This window comes from Saimiri boliviensis, chromosome 9 (genome assembly GCF_048565385.1).
Source record: "Saimiri boliviensis isolate mSaiBol1 chromosome 9, mSaiBol1.pri, whole genome shotgun sequence".
NCBI lineage: Eukaryota > Metazoa > Chordata > Mammalia > Primates > Cebidae > Saimiri > Saimiri boliviensis.
In genome coordinates, this window is record NC_133457.1 from 21,148,567 (window position 1) to 21,165,498 (window position 16,932).

The 16,932-nt window shown below is 44.8% G+C and overlaps 2 protein-coding genes across 3 annotated transcripts in view; one reads left to right on the top strand and one right to left on the bottom strand.

The window, feature by feature from the left end:
* Nucleotides 1-6,692: 6,692 nt before the first annotated feature.
* On the bottom strand, nucleotides 6,693-15,978 carry SHOX2 (SHOX homeobox 2). Of its 2 annotated transcripts, none has more exons than XM_039480292.2 (5): nucleotides 15,419-15,978; nucleotides 12,418-12,626; nucleotides 9,994-10,051; nucleotides 9,593-9,681; nucleotides 6,693-8,053 (listed from the first exon to the last, which is right to left on the bottom strand). In XM_039480292.2, the coding sequence occupies exons 1-5, from the start codon at nucleotides 15,762-15,764 to the stop codon at nucleotides 7,760-7,762; spliced, it is 996 nt and encodes a 331-aa protein (XP_039336226.1). In that variant the 5' UTR covers nucleotides 15,765-15,978; the 3' UTR covers nucleotides 6,693-7,759. The 2 variants fall into 2 exon arrangements, with proteins under 2 accessions (XP_039336226.1, XP_039336227.1); XM_039480293.2 differs by having other exon boundaries at nucleotides 6,694-8,017.
* The window catches only part of RSRC1 (arginine and serine rich coiled-coil 1), a 400,525-nt gene continuing 396,975 nt past the window's right edge, over nucleotides 13,383-16,932 (top strand). The window contains exons 1-2 of the mRNA XM_074405388.1: nucleotides 13,383-13,622; nucleotides 15,306-15,689. Coding sequence (XP_074261489.1) covers nucleotides 13,383-13,622; nucleotides 15,306-15,689 — 624 coding nt within the window. The remainder of the gene's footprint in view (nucleotides 13,623-15,305; nucleotides 15,690-16,932) is intronic.

The following is a 16,932-nucleotide window of genomic DNA, read 5'->3' on the forward strand; positions in this document are numbered from 1 at the left end:
ACATATTTACAGGTTACAGAGATCAGGATGTGGATATCTTTTGGGAGGGGAGCATTATTCTGTCTAACACACTTCTCTGTTAGTCTCAAGGCAAATCAGAGGACCTGCCTGTTTCTTTCCAAGGCTTCTTTTGTTGGCTATTCTTACCTAATTCCACCTGTTTAAAAAGTTTTTAAAGGAAGTCTAGAACTGAAACTCCCCCAGGGAGGATCCTGGGCCCTTTAAGGCAAGCATTGGACAAGATTAATTTTAGTAGAAATTATGTAAGCCTTAAAAGAAACACAACTACTGACAAGTGAGAATTTCAGTAAATAAATGTATTGCACACAAGACAGATAATTACATTTCAAGCCAGTAATGCCAGTAAACATAATACGAAACAATGTAGCACAAATACTGAAAATTTGGACAGACTGAGAGGCTTTTTTGAAGTCATTTTTAAGGGTAGTTTATTTTCTTCTTCCTTTCCACGGAAGCATAAAAATGTATTCAATAAATATGCAACAGAAGGACAATCAATCTATTATCAAAGTGACTGGAGAGTTAATGCCAGGGCTCCATGTGTATGCTGACATTCCAGAATACAGAGGACTGCAGCTCAGAGACTCTGGGTAACCTCCACATTAAGAATGTCCTCAAGTTATCAAGGAGAAAGATAGAGTCATTTCTATTCCACATAAAGCGGCAGATACAAAATTACAGTCCCTTAACATCTCTATTTAAAAATTTTTGCAAGGTTTGAAGAGAGCATTGTTCCAAACTCCAGAGCACACAACATAAACACATATTATCAATATTTACAATAAGAGGTGCATACCACCTCCCAATATTTTTCAAAAATGCTTCTAATCACAAAAATGTAAATTAAAAATTCTCTCTATGTGACAGTAATTTGAAAGGTAGATAATGGAAGCAGAAAAGAGATATACATTTGTTGAAACCTACTGTATGCAAGGCACTTTACATAATTTTTTTTTATTTGATCCTCAAAACAAATGGCAAGGTATGTGTTATAGGACACTAAGAGGTCATAGGTTTTAGGAGACTAAGAAATGACCTAAAACTTCACATCTAATAGTCGTTATAGCAGAGATTTGAACTCGAGAATATCTGCCTCTAAAAATTAGCCATATACTATGACAACATATCCCAAATAAAGATGTATAAAAATACTTGGCTCCTCATAGATATTATATAAAATATGGAGCAATATTAGTGACATACCTAAACTTAGGCATTAGAAAGAAGTCTTTCTTAATTTACTCTGTAATTATAACTCAATCGTTCCTCTTACAGGTTCCTACAGTAGTTATTAAACATTCCTTCCTTTGTATCATATGTATTTTCAAACTGCTATTAAAGATCCTTGGTCAGTAGCCTGTGTATCTTTTGGCATATTACTGCTAATGCTCTGTAAACATGGGCAGCCAAGGAAAATGCAGATGGTGCTATGGAACACAAACCATGGCAACATATGGTATACATTTAGTCCTAACAAAGTGTGCTTCTTAACCTCTGGGTGTCGCTTCACCATTCCTTTATAAGATTACTCATTTCCAAAGAAGATTTAGTTTCCAAAACCAGGGCAACAGGCCCACATGTGTTGTATGGCCATTCAGATGCACAGACTGTGTGTCCTAATGCCTTTAAGCAAGTGCATTTAGCACATGCTTCCTAGCACTAACGTGTATTTATAACTGTTTTACTCAGATGGTAAGCTCCTTAAGGGCAAGTACCATGCCTGATATCTCACTTTATTAACTGTGCATGGCAGAGTAACACTATTATCTGTCTTGTCTGTAGAGACATACAACCTACAAATTGCTCTTCTAAGTAAGCCTCTTAACTACATCGCTACATTGTGACAATTGCCACATCATCTAGATGAAGCTCACAGAGGCTAAGCAATTAGCCAGAATCACAAACTAATAGGCAATGTTTTCCTCTTGCCCACAAGAGAAAGGTATTCTTGTCTTGCACCACTTTGTTGCTTTCTTCGTTTAGGGTTTTTATTACAAAGGTCAATGTCTATTGGCCTCTTAATAAAAGTAATTATTATTTAGTGCTTAGTATACATTGCAAGACATTGTTATAAGGGTTTTACAAATATTAACTCATTTAATCCTCCTAACAATCCCATGAGACAGATTCTATTATCCACATTTTACAGGTTAGGAAACTGGGGGACAGAGAGATTAACTTGTCCAAAATCACAGGACTGGTAAACAGTAGCCGTGAAATTTGAATCCAGCAGTAAAGCATAGTTCCAGAACGTGTGCTCTTAAACGTACACTATTCTGCTTGAATAAGAGTCTACAAAGATCCTTACTCAGGACATATGAGGAGTTGTTCGGCAAGAAAAAATCATGTTTACTCCTTCCTATGTGATATATTTGATTATATCCTAAAACCTTTCCTCAGGCCAATAGAACTCCATGTAAGTATTATATTAAACTTTCCTGTACTGAAGGCATATGCAGTGGTTACCCTGACTAACACATAAAATCCCCAAAACAAAATAGCCCAAGACTTGAGGATTTTTTTGTTTTGTGAATTAGAGACGAAATAAAAATTGCCTAGGCATTAGAAGTGTTATGCATTCATATCTGTAAGTCTTTCTTGGGATTTTCAGATTTCTTATACAAGAATTTTTTTTATGGTCTGAGATATTTCAGTGTTCACTCAATGCCTGAGCTTGAAAATTATCTAATCCTTTTTAATTTTTTCATTTTCAGCTACTTTGCCTTCAGGCACATGGTAGGGCAAGCACTTGCTTTCAATATGATGTTTAACACTTTTTATGTTTTTATTTCAGTTGTCTTGAAAACGTGCTAGTAAACATCCAAACATATTGTAAAGATTTAAAATTCGGGGTGTGTATACATATATCAACAGGAGTTATGAATTATGTATATTGCAGACCTATATAAATTAGATTTTGAAGAACAAGCATCACAGTAGTCAAGCAGGTCATAATAAGACATTCTATGTGAAATGTAAAAACTACCTTGAATAAATTATCCATAAGTTAACATTCTCATTAGAATGACATATTTATTATTTCTGGGTTTATGATGTTGCTTTAATGCATTTTGGCTGACTGTTGTAATGGCATATTAAGAAACCATTTCAGGGCTTTTTTCCCCCAACGGAATTTGCAGACTTTTATTTCCATTTGAACTAAAATAATATAATATTAAAAATAATCACCCATTTCCCAATGTAGAATACTATTTTCTTCTCCCTAGAAATATTTAATTAAAGCAGGATATAACCTTAGTACTTATTTTTCCACAGAATGACTCTGAAATTAATAGTCAATTGTAAGACTAAAAATTGGGAGACTGACAATCAAAACAATCGTAAATGCTTTGTTTATGTGATGAAAATGAGTGATCCTTTAATTCCCTCACACACATTTAACTGATTTCACAGACTTTCTGTACTGCTGTTTAACGTAGTCAAGTGCTTGAGGTTATGTAAAATAAACAATCTTGAGGTCTTATTGCAAATGTTTGCAATTTACGATGTAAACTGATTTGTGAAGAAAAAACAGGATTCTATGTCACTGAAGCCAAAAAGGCATTTTTTCAGAAATCAAAATAGTTCCAAAATTTGATCATTGCATTATACTAAAGTATTACCATCTGAGGATCCAAAAAAGTTATAAATCTGGGGGAAAATTCAAAATAGATGTATGTCAGTTCAGCTCCAAGCAAAGGCACCGATCTTACTGTGTCTCTTGTATCATAGGGTCCTCAACCCTGATGATGTCTTAAATAATCTCTTTTAACTCATTTTTCTCCAGTCATGAATTTTGCAACTCGGGAAGGTTTTCCATGCCCAAAAGATTTGGGGAGCAGGGAGTGGGAGTGTCCTTTATTAATTATATTAGGATTATTGAGTTTCCACCAAAGCCACAGGCATTTTGGGCCTTATTTTAATTTAAAATGAAGACATCCTCAGACCCCTTCTTGGGATAGTTTGGGGAACTCGGGGTTTGGACCTCTTGTTCACACACCGAGGCGCCTGCCCCAGCGTTTGGGTTCTGGTGTTCCGGGAGAGCGGGTACTGCGTGAGCCTGTGTAGGAGCTTGGAGCCGAAGGACGAGGCCCCACAGGGCCATGGAAAGCGGCTTCTCTTCGGTTAGTCTTGGGGGAGCAGAAGCAGGAGGAGGCAAGGGCGCCCCGGGACTGGTCCCACAGGCCTTGCCCGACTCGAGCGCTGCCGATGGGGCCAAGAAACTTTGACCTTTCTTGCTGGACCTGGCTGCCTCCGCGGGCCTCTTCGCCTACCGCGCTCCCGCCGCGACCTGACTCCCGCGGGGCTCCGGGCCCAACCCAACAGGCTCTTGTGGCCCAGGACAGTCCAAACCGACCTTCGCCGCCTCGCTGCACCCCTGTCCCGATACCCCGCGCTTCCGCCAGCAGGTCCTGGACCCACCACCTCCTTTGACCTCGGGCTTCCCCCCCCCTCCACCGCATGGTACAGGCTGGCCCCGGCACCGAGCCACCATCTCCCCTGCCCGAGGTTCTCCAGGATCCAAACCCGCCTTGGGATCTGGGTTAGGATTAGGCTTTGGAGCTTGGAGCCTGCCTGTTTGGACCCCCGGCCCCGGCGCCGACTGGAGCTCGCTGGAGGCTACAGGACAGTGGCGGATGGCCCGGCTACTTCAGTGCACACCAAGCCCGCAGGCAGATGTTTATTATAAAAACTACCGACGTTCATCAACCGGGAGACCCTCAAGGCCTGCGCACTGAATAAAGCCCAAATCCTGTTCAGTGGTCTTTTAAAGTTAAAGAAACCTGTCGCCCACGGGTAGGCGGAGGAACAGCTTTGAACACGAACTCAGACCTGGTAGAGGGCCGGGTAGGGGTGACGGGGAACACTGCTGGAAGATGCGGGGCTTTGTAGGGGTTTTTACGCACCCTCCAGCACGACGGTGGTGGGGGGGGGTCCCAAGGGACGCTTAGGAGGACCCCTTTAGTCTTCGCAGAAGGTCCCGTCGTCCCAAGAGCCCGCGCGGGAAGGGCAGGTCCTGTTCCAGACCTGGTGTCCCAGGCCGAGTCTTCAAGGTCGCCGTCTACTCCCACACAGACAGCACCTTTGGGCTTTACTAGTGGGATTTCTTTCAGAAGAAGGGGGCCACGAAATGGGGGGAGAGAGAGAGCTCCTCAGTATTTTCAAGGCAAGTTTTTTTCTAAACCCGATTCTGGCTTCCACCTTCTAAATTTAACCAATGAAGAAGCTGCTTCAGCCAAAGCCTTATACAGGAATGTGAGGTGGGGGATCTGCCCTCTACAGTGCCCCCACCTGCCCCCCTTAGCGGCTCTTTTCCTGCTCAGAAGTCAGCACCTGCTCGCTGCAGAGGGTCAACGACCTGGGACTGATTGTCGGTTATGCCATACCAAACCCAGGTAGATTTCGCACCGTTTGATCCCTCTTTCATTCCTCTCAAAAGTGTCCCCAAATAAACTTAAAGGTTGAAATTACAGCAAAATGAAGAACAAGAGTCCATCATGGGGACGGGAGTTATTCTATCCTACGTTATTTTACTTATTATCTGTTCTTTCATTAGTTTAGCATAATCCGGTGGATAAAATGGAGGGGTCGGGTGGGTGGAAATGCACTCAGCGATAGCGACAGCCACAGAGCCACCCTTCTTACTGCTCCTTGACTGCCGCACGTAAGAGCAGAGGCAAGCGCTTTTCCAAGTTGGTACATTCGAGAGAGATACGCATTAATCAAAAGGAAAAAGGGAAAGACTATCCCGGATATTTTAATAGTAACAGGAACAAAGATGACGCAAACCCCATCAAATGAAACAATATTTTCATTCAATTGATCGCAAAGTATCTTCAATTAATAACTTGGCACTTGTTTAAAAGGTTTAACAGAAGTGGAGCCGAAACGTTTTGTACTGACAACACGTCATGAGATAACAACATCTTTTGTTTAAAATAACTTAATACACTAGAAAAAAATATGTCAAATATAAATAATTTTGTTTTCATGGAGAACAAATAGTTACAAAGCTCAACCGCATACCAAAGTTCAGTTAGAAGAGCTTTTCCTCTTTCTTGTAAATTAGAAGGTAAAAAACCCACAAACTTAGGCTTGTTATAGCAGTGGGATACAGATAGGCTTAGTCCAAGGTATCCCAGTTTAAATAGCGACATGAAGTGAAACAAACAATCAAAAAAGAAAAAAAAAAAGTTACTTGAATAGATACACCTTTGTGAGATAAAATGCAAATGTTGAAAGTCAGTCCACACATTATAGCCAAAATAAACTTTGTTCGTGTGTATCAACATATCTTACACAAACCTAGTGCCTGTATCTAGCTGGGTGTTATTTAAGGTGAATTTGACGGGATAGAGAGGGGGAAATCAAGCACTGTCTTCAAATAGGACTTCAGGAAACGAACAAGAAGGGATAGGAGAAAAGGGGAATGGTGGGAACTAACATTGATTGAGCTCCTACTGTGTCTGGCACAGCGAGGCGCTGTACCTTCATTATTTCATTTCGTGGTCTTGTTTTCTTTTTCCTTTCCCCACATATTCTGCCCACCTCTGTCTGTCTTCTTAGGACAAGGAGTATAATTTTTTCCCTTTCTGACTTTTTCTTTTGTTCCCCAGGATCAAAGACAGGGCAAATTTATACATATATATATATATATATATATATATATATATATATATATATATATTTCCAGATGCTTTTGTTGTTGTTTTTCATAGTGAAGATGAAAATGGAGTAAGTGCATGGGAGTTAAGGGGGTGGGAGGAGGACACACCATCAATGGAATACAAGCAACATGCAAACCGGAATTTACTGTCAGTAGTTCGGACAGTTTTGCCATAATAGTTTCTCAGAGAAATCATTGTCTGTGGCATATTTTTTGTGTTAATATTATTTTTTTCTCTCCTCGTTTTAATATTTTCTCTTTTCTTGCTCTTCCATACATGGTGGGTTTAAACTCAAAGCATCTGATTCAACGTAAAAGGAGGCCCGCCTCTCTTATCAAATTTCTCGTATTAACGTGAACTTCGCAGAAAAAGGTCAGTTTCAAAACCTGTGAACTTCCCAGCTGCGCACTTTTTTCATCTTGGCTTTTTAAATAAGTATACCTCTTCTTTCTGCTTTGCCTTCTTAGCGCATTTTAAAAAACACACATATTTAAGTTGGTAACTGCCCCACATTCTCTCGAGATTCGTCTGGGTTGTTTTTCCATATTTTTAAATGTATAAAATACTTTAATTTTAAAATTTGTTTTTGCTCCTTGGTTCTACAGTTTAAGCTTCTGCCAAATAGCAATAAGTTCACTTTCTCCTTTTCTCTCCGGTTTGTCTTTCAATTTTTTTTGTTTGCTCACTTTTTCATTTTTAACAAGATTTTGTTTCTATGCAAGAGTCCATCGTTGCAGCTTTGTGGTGAGCCATACTTCGCAGTTCCACCACTCCCTTGTCCAGTCTCTCTCCAGACTCCCCCAAACCCGCTCCTACAAAACCGAATTCTACGCCCTCGGGTAGGAAAATGGGCAGGAGCCACGGAGCCTGCGTGCCTCGTGGGATCCCTGTTCCTGCGTGAAGTCCGGCTCTCCAAGTCCAGGATGCGAAAGGGGACAAGGGATGGTCAGTGAAGCGGAAAGAGGGCTGGCTCCCGAGCTCTGAAAGGGGTAACCGAGAAGCAGCGGGGCGCGGAGGGCGTGCAGGCTGAATGCCGCGGGGGAGGCGCGACGCTGGTGCTGGCGCTGGCGTCACAGACCCAGGGCTGCCGCGTGCTTTTTGGCTTTCAGTCTGAGATCGGCGATGCTGGAGTTCTTGCTCGTGGTCTTGGCGGCTGCGGCGGCCGCCACTACCGAGGCGGCGGAAGCCGAATCCGCGGCCAGCGTGGCGAGCGGCAGTCCGAAGGGCGGTGCTGGGAACATCATGTAGGGCGCGTGCGCGGCCAGGTGCGGATGCAGGTGGTGGTGCGCGTGCGCCACAGCGCTGTCCAGCTGCAGCTGCGCCTGAACCTGAAAGGACAAGGGCGTCACGTTGCAATGACTATCCTAGGGTGACAACAGAATAGAAACAGAGCATTAACGGAGTCCAGCTTGGCTAGAGAGAGAGTTGGGTTGGGTTAGGGCACGGGGAGAGGGCGTTTGGCTGTGCATCTTGTTCCGACAGTGACCTTCTCAGCCTGTTGCTGGATCTGGGGTTCGATACGGATACTCCAGTGCCCCCCGAGTCTCCGAAACTCGCTTAGCGTGGGCTTATTTCCCTGCACCCCGGGAACCCCCATCTGCAGGAATGTGGCAGCCTCTCGAGAACTGGGCTGAAATGGTATATTGGAAAGACTGAGGGTGAGGATCCTTACCCTCTTCTCCTGATGCTGCCCTGCACCTCTTACCCCACTATCAAAACAACGGAGTACCAACAAGCAAACTACCCAACTTCTTCGTGTCATTCAGGGAAGTTATTCCGTCTTTACCACAACAGGCACAATTGTGAGTCGGTACTTATAACCTTTACTGCCATAAGAATTACCCAGGGATCTCGTTAGAATTCAGATTCTGATTCAAAAGGTCTAGGTTGGGGACCGAGATTCTGAATTTCTAACAGTCTCCCAGATGGTGTTGTTTCTGCTGGCCCAAAGATCACCTTTTGAGTAGTAAAGGTCTCCTTTTAAAGTCAACCCTCTCTCTTTCTTCAGTCATTCTCTGGTTTCCAAAGCCCAGCATCAGGATGCCAGGGTCCTGTGGCACCAAAAGAGCTAAAGTCTCCCTAATACTGACTCTCAATACATGGGCACACCTAGGAGTCTCCCCAGTCGAAGTCGCTGGAGACAGAGCTAATTTCTGACATCATAGCCATGCCAAGCAGGGGTCCTGGCTGAGGATGGGGAAAGTCAGATACTGGTTGGGAAAGGATTTTGCCCTCAGGCTTGGAGAGTGGGGAGCTCAGAACACTAGGATTTCCCAGGATTAAATCATTGCTGCAGGCTGTACTTTAAAAATGTACTCTTAAAGGTTTCTTTATGGCTAAGAAAGGGATTGCAAAGGCAGGGCAGCCCTGGGAAGACCAAGACTTTTCTCTTTACCAGAGATCAAGCTTTGTTTCCAGAAACAGATTTAAAAACAAAGAAAAAAACAAAAGTATGAGCTGGGAGTACTTGTGTGTATTAATTTTTCTTCTGTTAGAGTTATTTAATGTGACTAAGAGACAGAAAATATTTAGAAAAATATCTAGAGGATTGCCTTAGAAATACTTTAGGACTAACCTTTGTATTGGATTTGACAAAATCTTAATCAAAAGGCTTTTCCTTCCTCTCTCTCTAAGTGCAATTTTTAGGTGCATTTTTAAAGGACCAGTTACTGTCCCCAGGCCTCTTCAGGGGTTCCCATGAGGACAGAAGTGACTAGGCATATGGACCCTTAATGCTGTATAGGTTTTTAAAGGGTAGTGGGTCCACTATGTCATCTCAAAATAGATTCTCCAACCGTGCAGATGCTGACATCTGGGATCAGAGACAGGTGATGTTCAACAGTTCAAGCAAACATTCAGGTATTTTTGTATTTAAAAACAGCTTGAAACTAGGATGTACTTGCCTGCTGAAATGGCATTCTTAAAGCACCTACGTTGACATAGGGTGCGACTCTACAAGCTTCAAACTGGCTGGCGGCCCCTATGAGAACACCTGTAAAAAATACAAAGCAAAAGAAAAATAATGTGAGGTTAACATTTCTAGCATTTTTCAGGGTTTCAAATGGTACAAGATAGAACTAATTCCTTTGAAACTGGACTATTAGCTTTCTAAAGTGCTTCCATAATTTAAATAAATATAATTTACTACCAATCTTTAGGACTCTTATTAATAGCCCTTGGAGATTATGAAGTTAAGAACCATTGTCATTTTTGAGATTTCTTTTTCTTCTGTCTTTATAATAGTAATATTCACGACTTCTCTCTTTGCTTAGACTATGAAATGTTCCTTGCATAAGAAGGATACCTTTATGGAGTTGATTTTCTTGTTTTCTACATTTAGCTCTTCGATTTTGAAACCAAACCTACAGGATGGAGAAGGAAAGAAAATAAAACCTAGATGTTATAACTAAAAAAAATTGTTAATTACAGTATTACAAAGAGAAAAGAGTCATGCTATAGACAAGAATTGGGAGATACATCAAGCAGTCTTTGAATTATAAAAAACAGCCTCAATTTCCAAATTAAACATGTAAATTAACTACAGTAATAGATAGATTTTATAGACTTTCACAAGATAGATTACTATTAGTCCTGGTTTAATCTTTTCACATAACAGAGTCCCCACAGCCTAAAACTCTGCTTGGTACCTGATACCAATATGATAATGTGTTTAGATATTTGCCCATTTAAGACCTGAGAAGAATGTGCTCATTAATAGCCTGTAATGTTAATTAGCTTCATCTTAAAGAAAAACTAAACACCAGAGCAAATAATAACTCTTTTGGGGAGAAGGAGTTGTAAGGGTTGGGGAGAGGTAATTAGTGTCATAAAAGCCTCACTACAAAGAAGTTTAGAATTTCTCTGTTCCTCTGTGCAGCAGAGTGAAACACAGTGGCAGAATAATTGTGCACCATTATCATGATAATCTAATTTGCTTCTTTAGAAAAAGCCACTGCTTGCAGTTAGGATACTAGGAAAACATCTAGAAAATAACTAATGTAAATAAAAGTATGAAACAATGATAAAGTTCACTTCTTAAGAGAAAAAAGAACACTCAGTGAAAGGAGAGTGTGGTATGTATGAATTAAGTAACTCCAAGGTACTTTGTTCTCCTGGATGTTACCTTCTTAAACTTGACAACTTTTACAGGCAGTATGACAGATTTTTAAAAAATTCATGTAAAGCTTGCTTTTGTACTCCATTTTCAATAATAAAGTGTATTGACTGACTCACAAATTAAAGTTTAAAAAACCCCATTAAAGTAAAAATACTGTGTCAGAGCTTTTATTGGTATGTTTTTGAAAGTAAGTGTCATAGTCAATGTAAATCTTCAAAAATTTCTCTGCTATTTAGTATAACAGAAGGGTGGATTTTGTGCCAGGGTGGCATCCTTTGTGTAATTCACATGGCCTGAGGCTTCTTGCCTTTTTTTCCCCTAGAAGAGTTGGAATTAAGATACTAATAATCTTAACTGTAATAATTATTACCATATTTTTAAGGGGTTGCTGAGCCTCTGGAGATCTCAGTGCATACAGAAAAGCAGGAGAGGCTTAAAAAGGAAGGCTCTGCTGCTGATGCTGTGATGAGCAAGGCAGCCTATTATTACTTTCCTCTTCAACGTGACTGCTCTGTTTTTTGTTTTTTGTTTTTTTTTTTTTTCCTTATCCTATTACAAGATGCGGGGAAGCCCCTTAAGAATTGCGCATAGTTCGCTACAGATGGTGGTCTCTGTGCCCAGAGACCGAGGGAGTATCTGTTACAGCGATACTTTGTAACATCTGCAGATGTGCGGGCCTAAAACTACTCCATGTGTTCAAACAAATAATGACTATCATTTTCTTCTATTTTATTATTTGAGTGGAAATACAATCTGAAACATTTAAATTTGTTCCCCCTAAAGCTAGAGGATATGTGTATGTGAATGTACACAATTTGCCCCTTTAAATGCCCCCAAAGCCTATTTTTGCTATTACATTTGCCTCCACAACCAATAAAGAAAGTCTGTTTCAATCCTAACTTTATTGGGTATGGCACGTGCTGGGGGCAGGCTTTGGAAATATAAATACTAAGATATGTGATTTGTTTTAAAATCGAGTTTCTTTAGGGTCAGGTTCGTTGCCTTGGTTAAAAGAACGAACAAAGAGTGACCAAAATGCGTTTATTTCTCTGCTATTTCGCACACAGTTTGAGATCAACCGCTAACAGCAGACTGTAAATGTCTACACTTAACAGTTACTAATTTTCTTTATAGTCTGCACATCTATAAACCTAATTGGCATATCCGCTTGACAAACCTAGATCCCGCAGAGCAGACCTTCAACGAAACCCAACTCCGGAGAGCAAAATACTCCTTGGAACTTTTAAGGCATCCAGAGATAAAACGTTTTCTGTGGGATTTTTTTTAGCCTTATAAAAGTAGGCCCATTAGGATTAAACCACATTAAAGCCAGTGTAAGGCGAGGGGGGTGTGGTTTATAGAAACTCTGGGAGAAAGCTCAGCACAGCTTTCTTCTGCTGGGAACATATGTTAGGATGGAAAAAAAGGAAGGGGAGTGCTATAGGACTAAGATCTGCTTTGGAAAATAAGACCTCTAGTAAAGATATCTCTTTCCTTCTCATCTTACACCAGACACTAGAACCACCACCTCCCGAGTGCATCCTCCAAGCCTCTTTTCAACCCCAGGCCCTTTCAGCTCCCGGGGCCCTCGACCTCCTGGCAGCTGGGTACCTGCACTCGGGCCTCTGACAGGCCCAGTCGCTGGCTCAGCTCCTCTCGCATGAAGGCGTCAGGATAGTGGGTCTCGTCAAAAAGCCTCTCCAGCTCATTGAGTTGTTCCAGGGTGAAATTGGTCCGACTTCGCCTCTGCTTGATTTTGGTCTGGCCTTCGTCCTCCATCCCTTTCGCATCCTCTTTGCGATCTTTCAGCTCCGGGGACACTGGAGGGGGCACCCCAGCGGGGCCAAATGTGCATCCATGCGCGCGCGAGCACACACACACACACACACACACACGCACACACGGACAAAAACAGCACAGCAAATTCCGTTACCAGATTTGTCGCAAAAAAGGATAGAGATTCTTTCCCCCTTGTGGAATCCTAGTCCAGCTTCTCACCCCACCCGGAGGAAGAATATCCCGGAGAAGCGCAAAGGTCAAGTCTGAGCGGCTGCCTGGGTGGGGTAAGGTGGACGGACAGTCATCCACCCACCTCCTTCGCAAGCGTGCCTCGACTCACCGCCTCACTATTCACCCCACAGTCCCTTGCCTTCCCCAGCAAACACCAAATGCTTTTCACTCACTTTCACACTCACTTTCTCCCAAGCACTCACAGAAATCAAAAGCTCGGCGCCAGGCCTCTCACAGAACAAGGTCTGGGCATAAGGGCGCAGCAAAGCCATCCACTGGCTTCTCACACCGGCCATTCCCAGAGGGCTGACTCGTTTTCAGGCCAGCTCTCACCGCCGCTGCTCTCTGCCTACCGCAAACTTGCTGGTCTAATTTGGGAACAACTGGGCCGAAGGGTAGCAGCAGGAGAAACAGATCCCGCTGTTGGGCGGCACAGGGAGCCGCATCCGCAAGCGCCCCTCATTGCCCCAGGGCTTGGGCCAAACCCTGCATAAGGTCCCTGCGCAGCCAGGTAATCTCGGTTCCCACTACCCGAGCCGGGCCGCACAAGCACTGGCGCCCACGCCATGTTGGCGGCCCGAAGGGCTCGCCGCCCACGCCGGGCCAGAAGGCAGGAGGCTGAAAACCAGCCTCCGCTGGCGGGCGAAAGCAACCACTCTCTGTTCTCTCTTCTCCCTCCCTCGTGGAAACGCAGACTCGACCCTAAACGCTTAACCCACAGAGATCAACAGGTTCAAGCGGAATATTCGCGATCCTCGGTTTCTATTGGTTGCTCAAAGCCTTTTCATGCATCCAGCAGCTCGGATGTTTAATAAAATATGCATTTTTTTTTTTTCTGCTCTGGTTTTGCACACATCCGCTACCACTTTCCTGTCCTTCTCCTCCCTTTAAAAACAGGAGCTCTCCTAGTGTGAGCATACAGAGCCACCCTGTATATATCCCCCTGGAACCGTTATCTTCCGCCCGAATTGGAGACTCGGGTTTTTAAGTAGTCAAAGCTGAGTTTAGATAATCGAGACTGTTTGCAGTTCTTCCCATCCCAGGATCCAGGATAGCATGGGTGTTAAAAATCATTTCCGGAAGAGCCTGCCTGCAGAGAAATTAATACTTGCCCTGAGCTTGGAAATCAACAACCCCGGGAACTGCGCCCGCCTGGGGTTCAGACAAGAACCTCGCGGTCAGGCGCGCTGGTGAACCTAGGGCCTGTAGTTGTGGACTCAGGGCCAGGAGGCTGCGCTGGGCACCTTGACAGCAATTCCACCACTTCACAAATTTAGGAAGATCTGGTGCTGGCTTGGAGGAAGAAGAGTCGCTAGATCTTGGCCTTGCCGGGCATTCTAGCTACCGTGATCTAAAGTATTGCCGTATTTTTTAGTTCTCAGAGTTCGTTTTGTGGACATTTGTCCTTTCTTTAAAAAGTAAGTGGGTAATATTATAGTAAGCATTATGGAACAATTTAATAGTATTTTTACTGATACTGTACTGAAATTTAAATATGAAAACACACCCTTCAGATTTTGCCAAGAAGGTGAGAAGGCTTTGTCTATTACATGTCATCTACACAGTGGTTGCCACTGAAAGTTTTGGGGCTTCGAGATGTCCAAATTTCAAGTTGATTAATAGACATCATAAAAATCTCTATTTTGTCCCCAAATTTCCACTTAATGATCTAAACAGGAACAGACCGTGTTATAAACAACATAATTGATTGCTTAAATATGTGATTCCACGCATGCCACATATTTTCTTAATTGGAAAAATATGGCAGTACACCAGTTACTGCAGGCACCAAGTGCCAAATTAATTTTATTGTTGAACTCGTTTGAATTGGTATAGGACGCTCTGCCATTTAGATAAAGATGTTTCCCAGCACTGCGCTAGCACCAAAGGATTTCTGCTCTAAGAGAACCGAGTACTGGATGATTGCAAACACTAAAGGAATCGTGTAAATGTAGATTCCCACCTTCCCCCACCCACCCACACACCCTAAGAAACCGAAACGCCTGGCCCGGGAAAAGCAGCGTAGCCTGGACCTCAGCTTTCGTTGGCTTCCTTCTACCTTCATAGCTCAAAGAGAATGGGAAGTTTTGGCCCCTAAGATCCAAAGATTCGAGATATCTGTGGAGTCCCAGGGGTCTTGGTGGCCCCAAACCCGGAGGCGACCGGAGGGTTAAGCTTTCCACCTCTGTCCCTTCTCGCTCCCGGCAAACTCCGAGCCAGAGGCTAGCTTTAGTCCAGCCGTCTGGTCCAGCACCCCCTCCTGCAGCCCGGCCCCGCGAACTTCCACGTCTGCCTGCGGGCCATCCGGGCTGCGGGCCCATCTTCTGACTGGTGAAAAATGCATTTTGGTGGAATGGGAACATCTGGGAAGGGCGCGCGCAAACCTTACACGCTTCCCCCACCACACACTAGGACCCCACCCACGACAGAGCGTACCAGCGGACCCCCACCCTTTCACTATCACTCTAGCTTACAAAGCTGGGGTCTAGGGCCCTCTCCGCTTCCCTCCTTCTCCCCGCTGGGCCTCTCAGTCCTTTCCCACCCGAAAGGAGTCGGGAAGGCGGGAAGGGGAACCGCGGCCGGGGGTCAGTCAGGTCTTTACCCTCCGTCAGTCGCGGACTGCCCGGCTCCCTGCTTCTCTCGGCGGCGCCCATGTCCAGCTCCCGGACAGGAGAGCGCCCTCCTCCAGCTCCTCCGCCTGCTCCTCCTCCTCCTACACCTCCTCCGCCTCCTCCGCCTCCGCCTCCGCCTCCTCCGCCGCCGCCTCCGCCGGCCGCCCGGACTGCCGGGCTGCTGCGGTCGTCGCGGCCCGCCTCGGCGCAGCCGGTCGGCTCCTTGGCCCCGCGCAGCGGCCCGCTCTCCAGCACCTCCCGGTACGTGATCGCCTCCTTCTTCTCCTTCACTTTCTGGTCAAAAGACTTGGAGACGAACGCCGTAAGTTCTTCCATCGCCTCCGCACGTCAGCCTGGCGCTCAACCTCTGCCAGCCGAGCCCCGCTCTTTTTTTCCTTCTTCTTTTTTTACAGCTCCAGCCCCCCCAATAATAACACATCAATGGGACAGGAGGTGGGGGAGGAGAAGGAGGAGGAGGAAGAAGAAGAAAAAGAGGAGAAGAAAGAAGAAAGAGGAGAAGTAGAAGGAGGAAAGAAGTAAGAAGAGGAGGAGGAGGAAGAAGAGGAGGAGGGGGAAGAAGGGTGAGGAGAAGGAGAGGGAGGAGGAGGAGGAGAGAAGGGGCGGGGGCCGCCGGAGGGAAATGGGAACTGATGCTTCCCTGCCGGAGCGCGCTTGTTCAATGTTAAGATCTTTGACAATTCTTCCTGCGGAGAGTTCAGATCTGATAGAGACGCTGTGCTTGAAGTCTCACTATTTATACTTCCTAAAGGCGGCCCCTTGTTCTGAGTAAATTACCTCCCCTCGCAACTCGGAGTGAGCCCCCATTCTGGGTAGCAGTCGCCTCTACCAGGGGGTTGGGGAGGAGAAGAGGAGAGAGAGAGAGAGAGAGAGAGAGAGAGAGAGAGAGAGAGAGAGAGAGAGAGGGATTCGAGTTCGGCGGGCTGGTGCTGGAGTGGTAGGGCAGCACTGGGGGACTGGAGGGGGCGGGGAGAGACCAGTCCGCTCAGGTTTTCAGATAGCCCCTGCTGCCTGTGCTCTTGGTCATTAATTCAGGATTGACAAGAATCCCTAATTAATTTAATTAGGCGTGGATTTTGTGTTGGTGTCACGACTTAGTTAAACACTGGGGAGCTGGATAGACCCCGCGGGGTGGGGCCAAGAGGAAACAGACAAGTGCACAGTTCTTGGAGTCAGTCTGCTATCCCGACTCGGCATCCCTTCCTACAGCCTTGCCTCGAGCCAGGGTGCCGCGCAACTGCTCAGCTTCGCAGTGCTTCTCCTCGTCCCTGCTCTGCATCAACCGCCCTGCAGTTTACAGGCCCCGCACCCCATTCCCGCATCCTGACCTCGCATCCCAATCCTGCACCCCCGCCTCTCCCTCACATCCCCGACCCCTGCAGGCCTTAGCTTCACCGCCCAGCATCATCCTGCCCAGAGTCAGGGTTCTCTGCAGCTTCTCCAACCCACGCAGTTCCTCTTAGGAGTTTCCCGGCTCGCAGGCCGG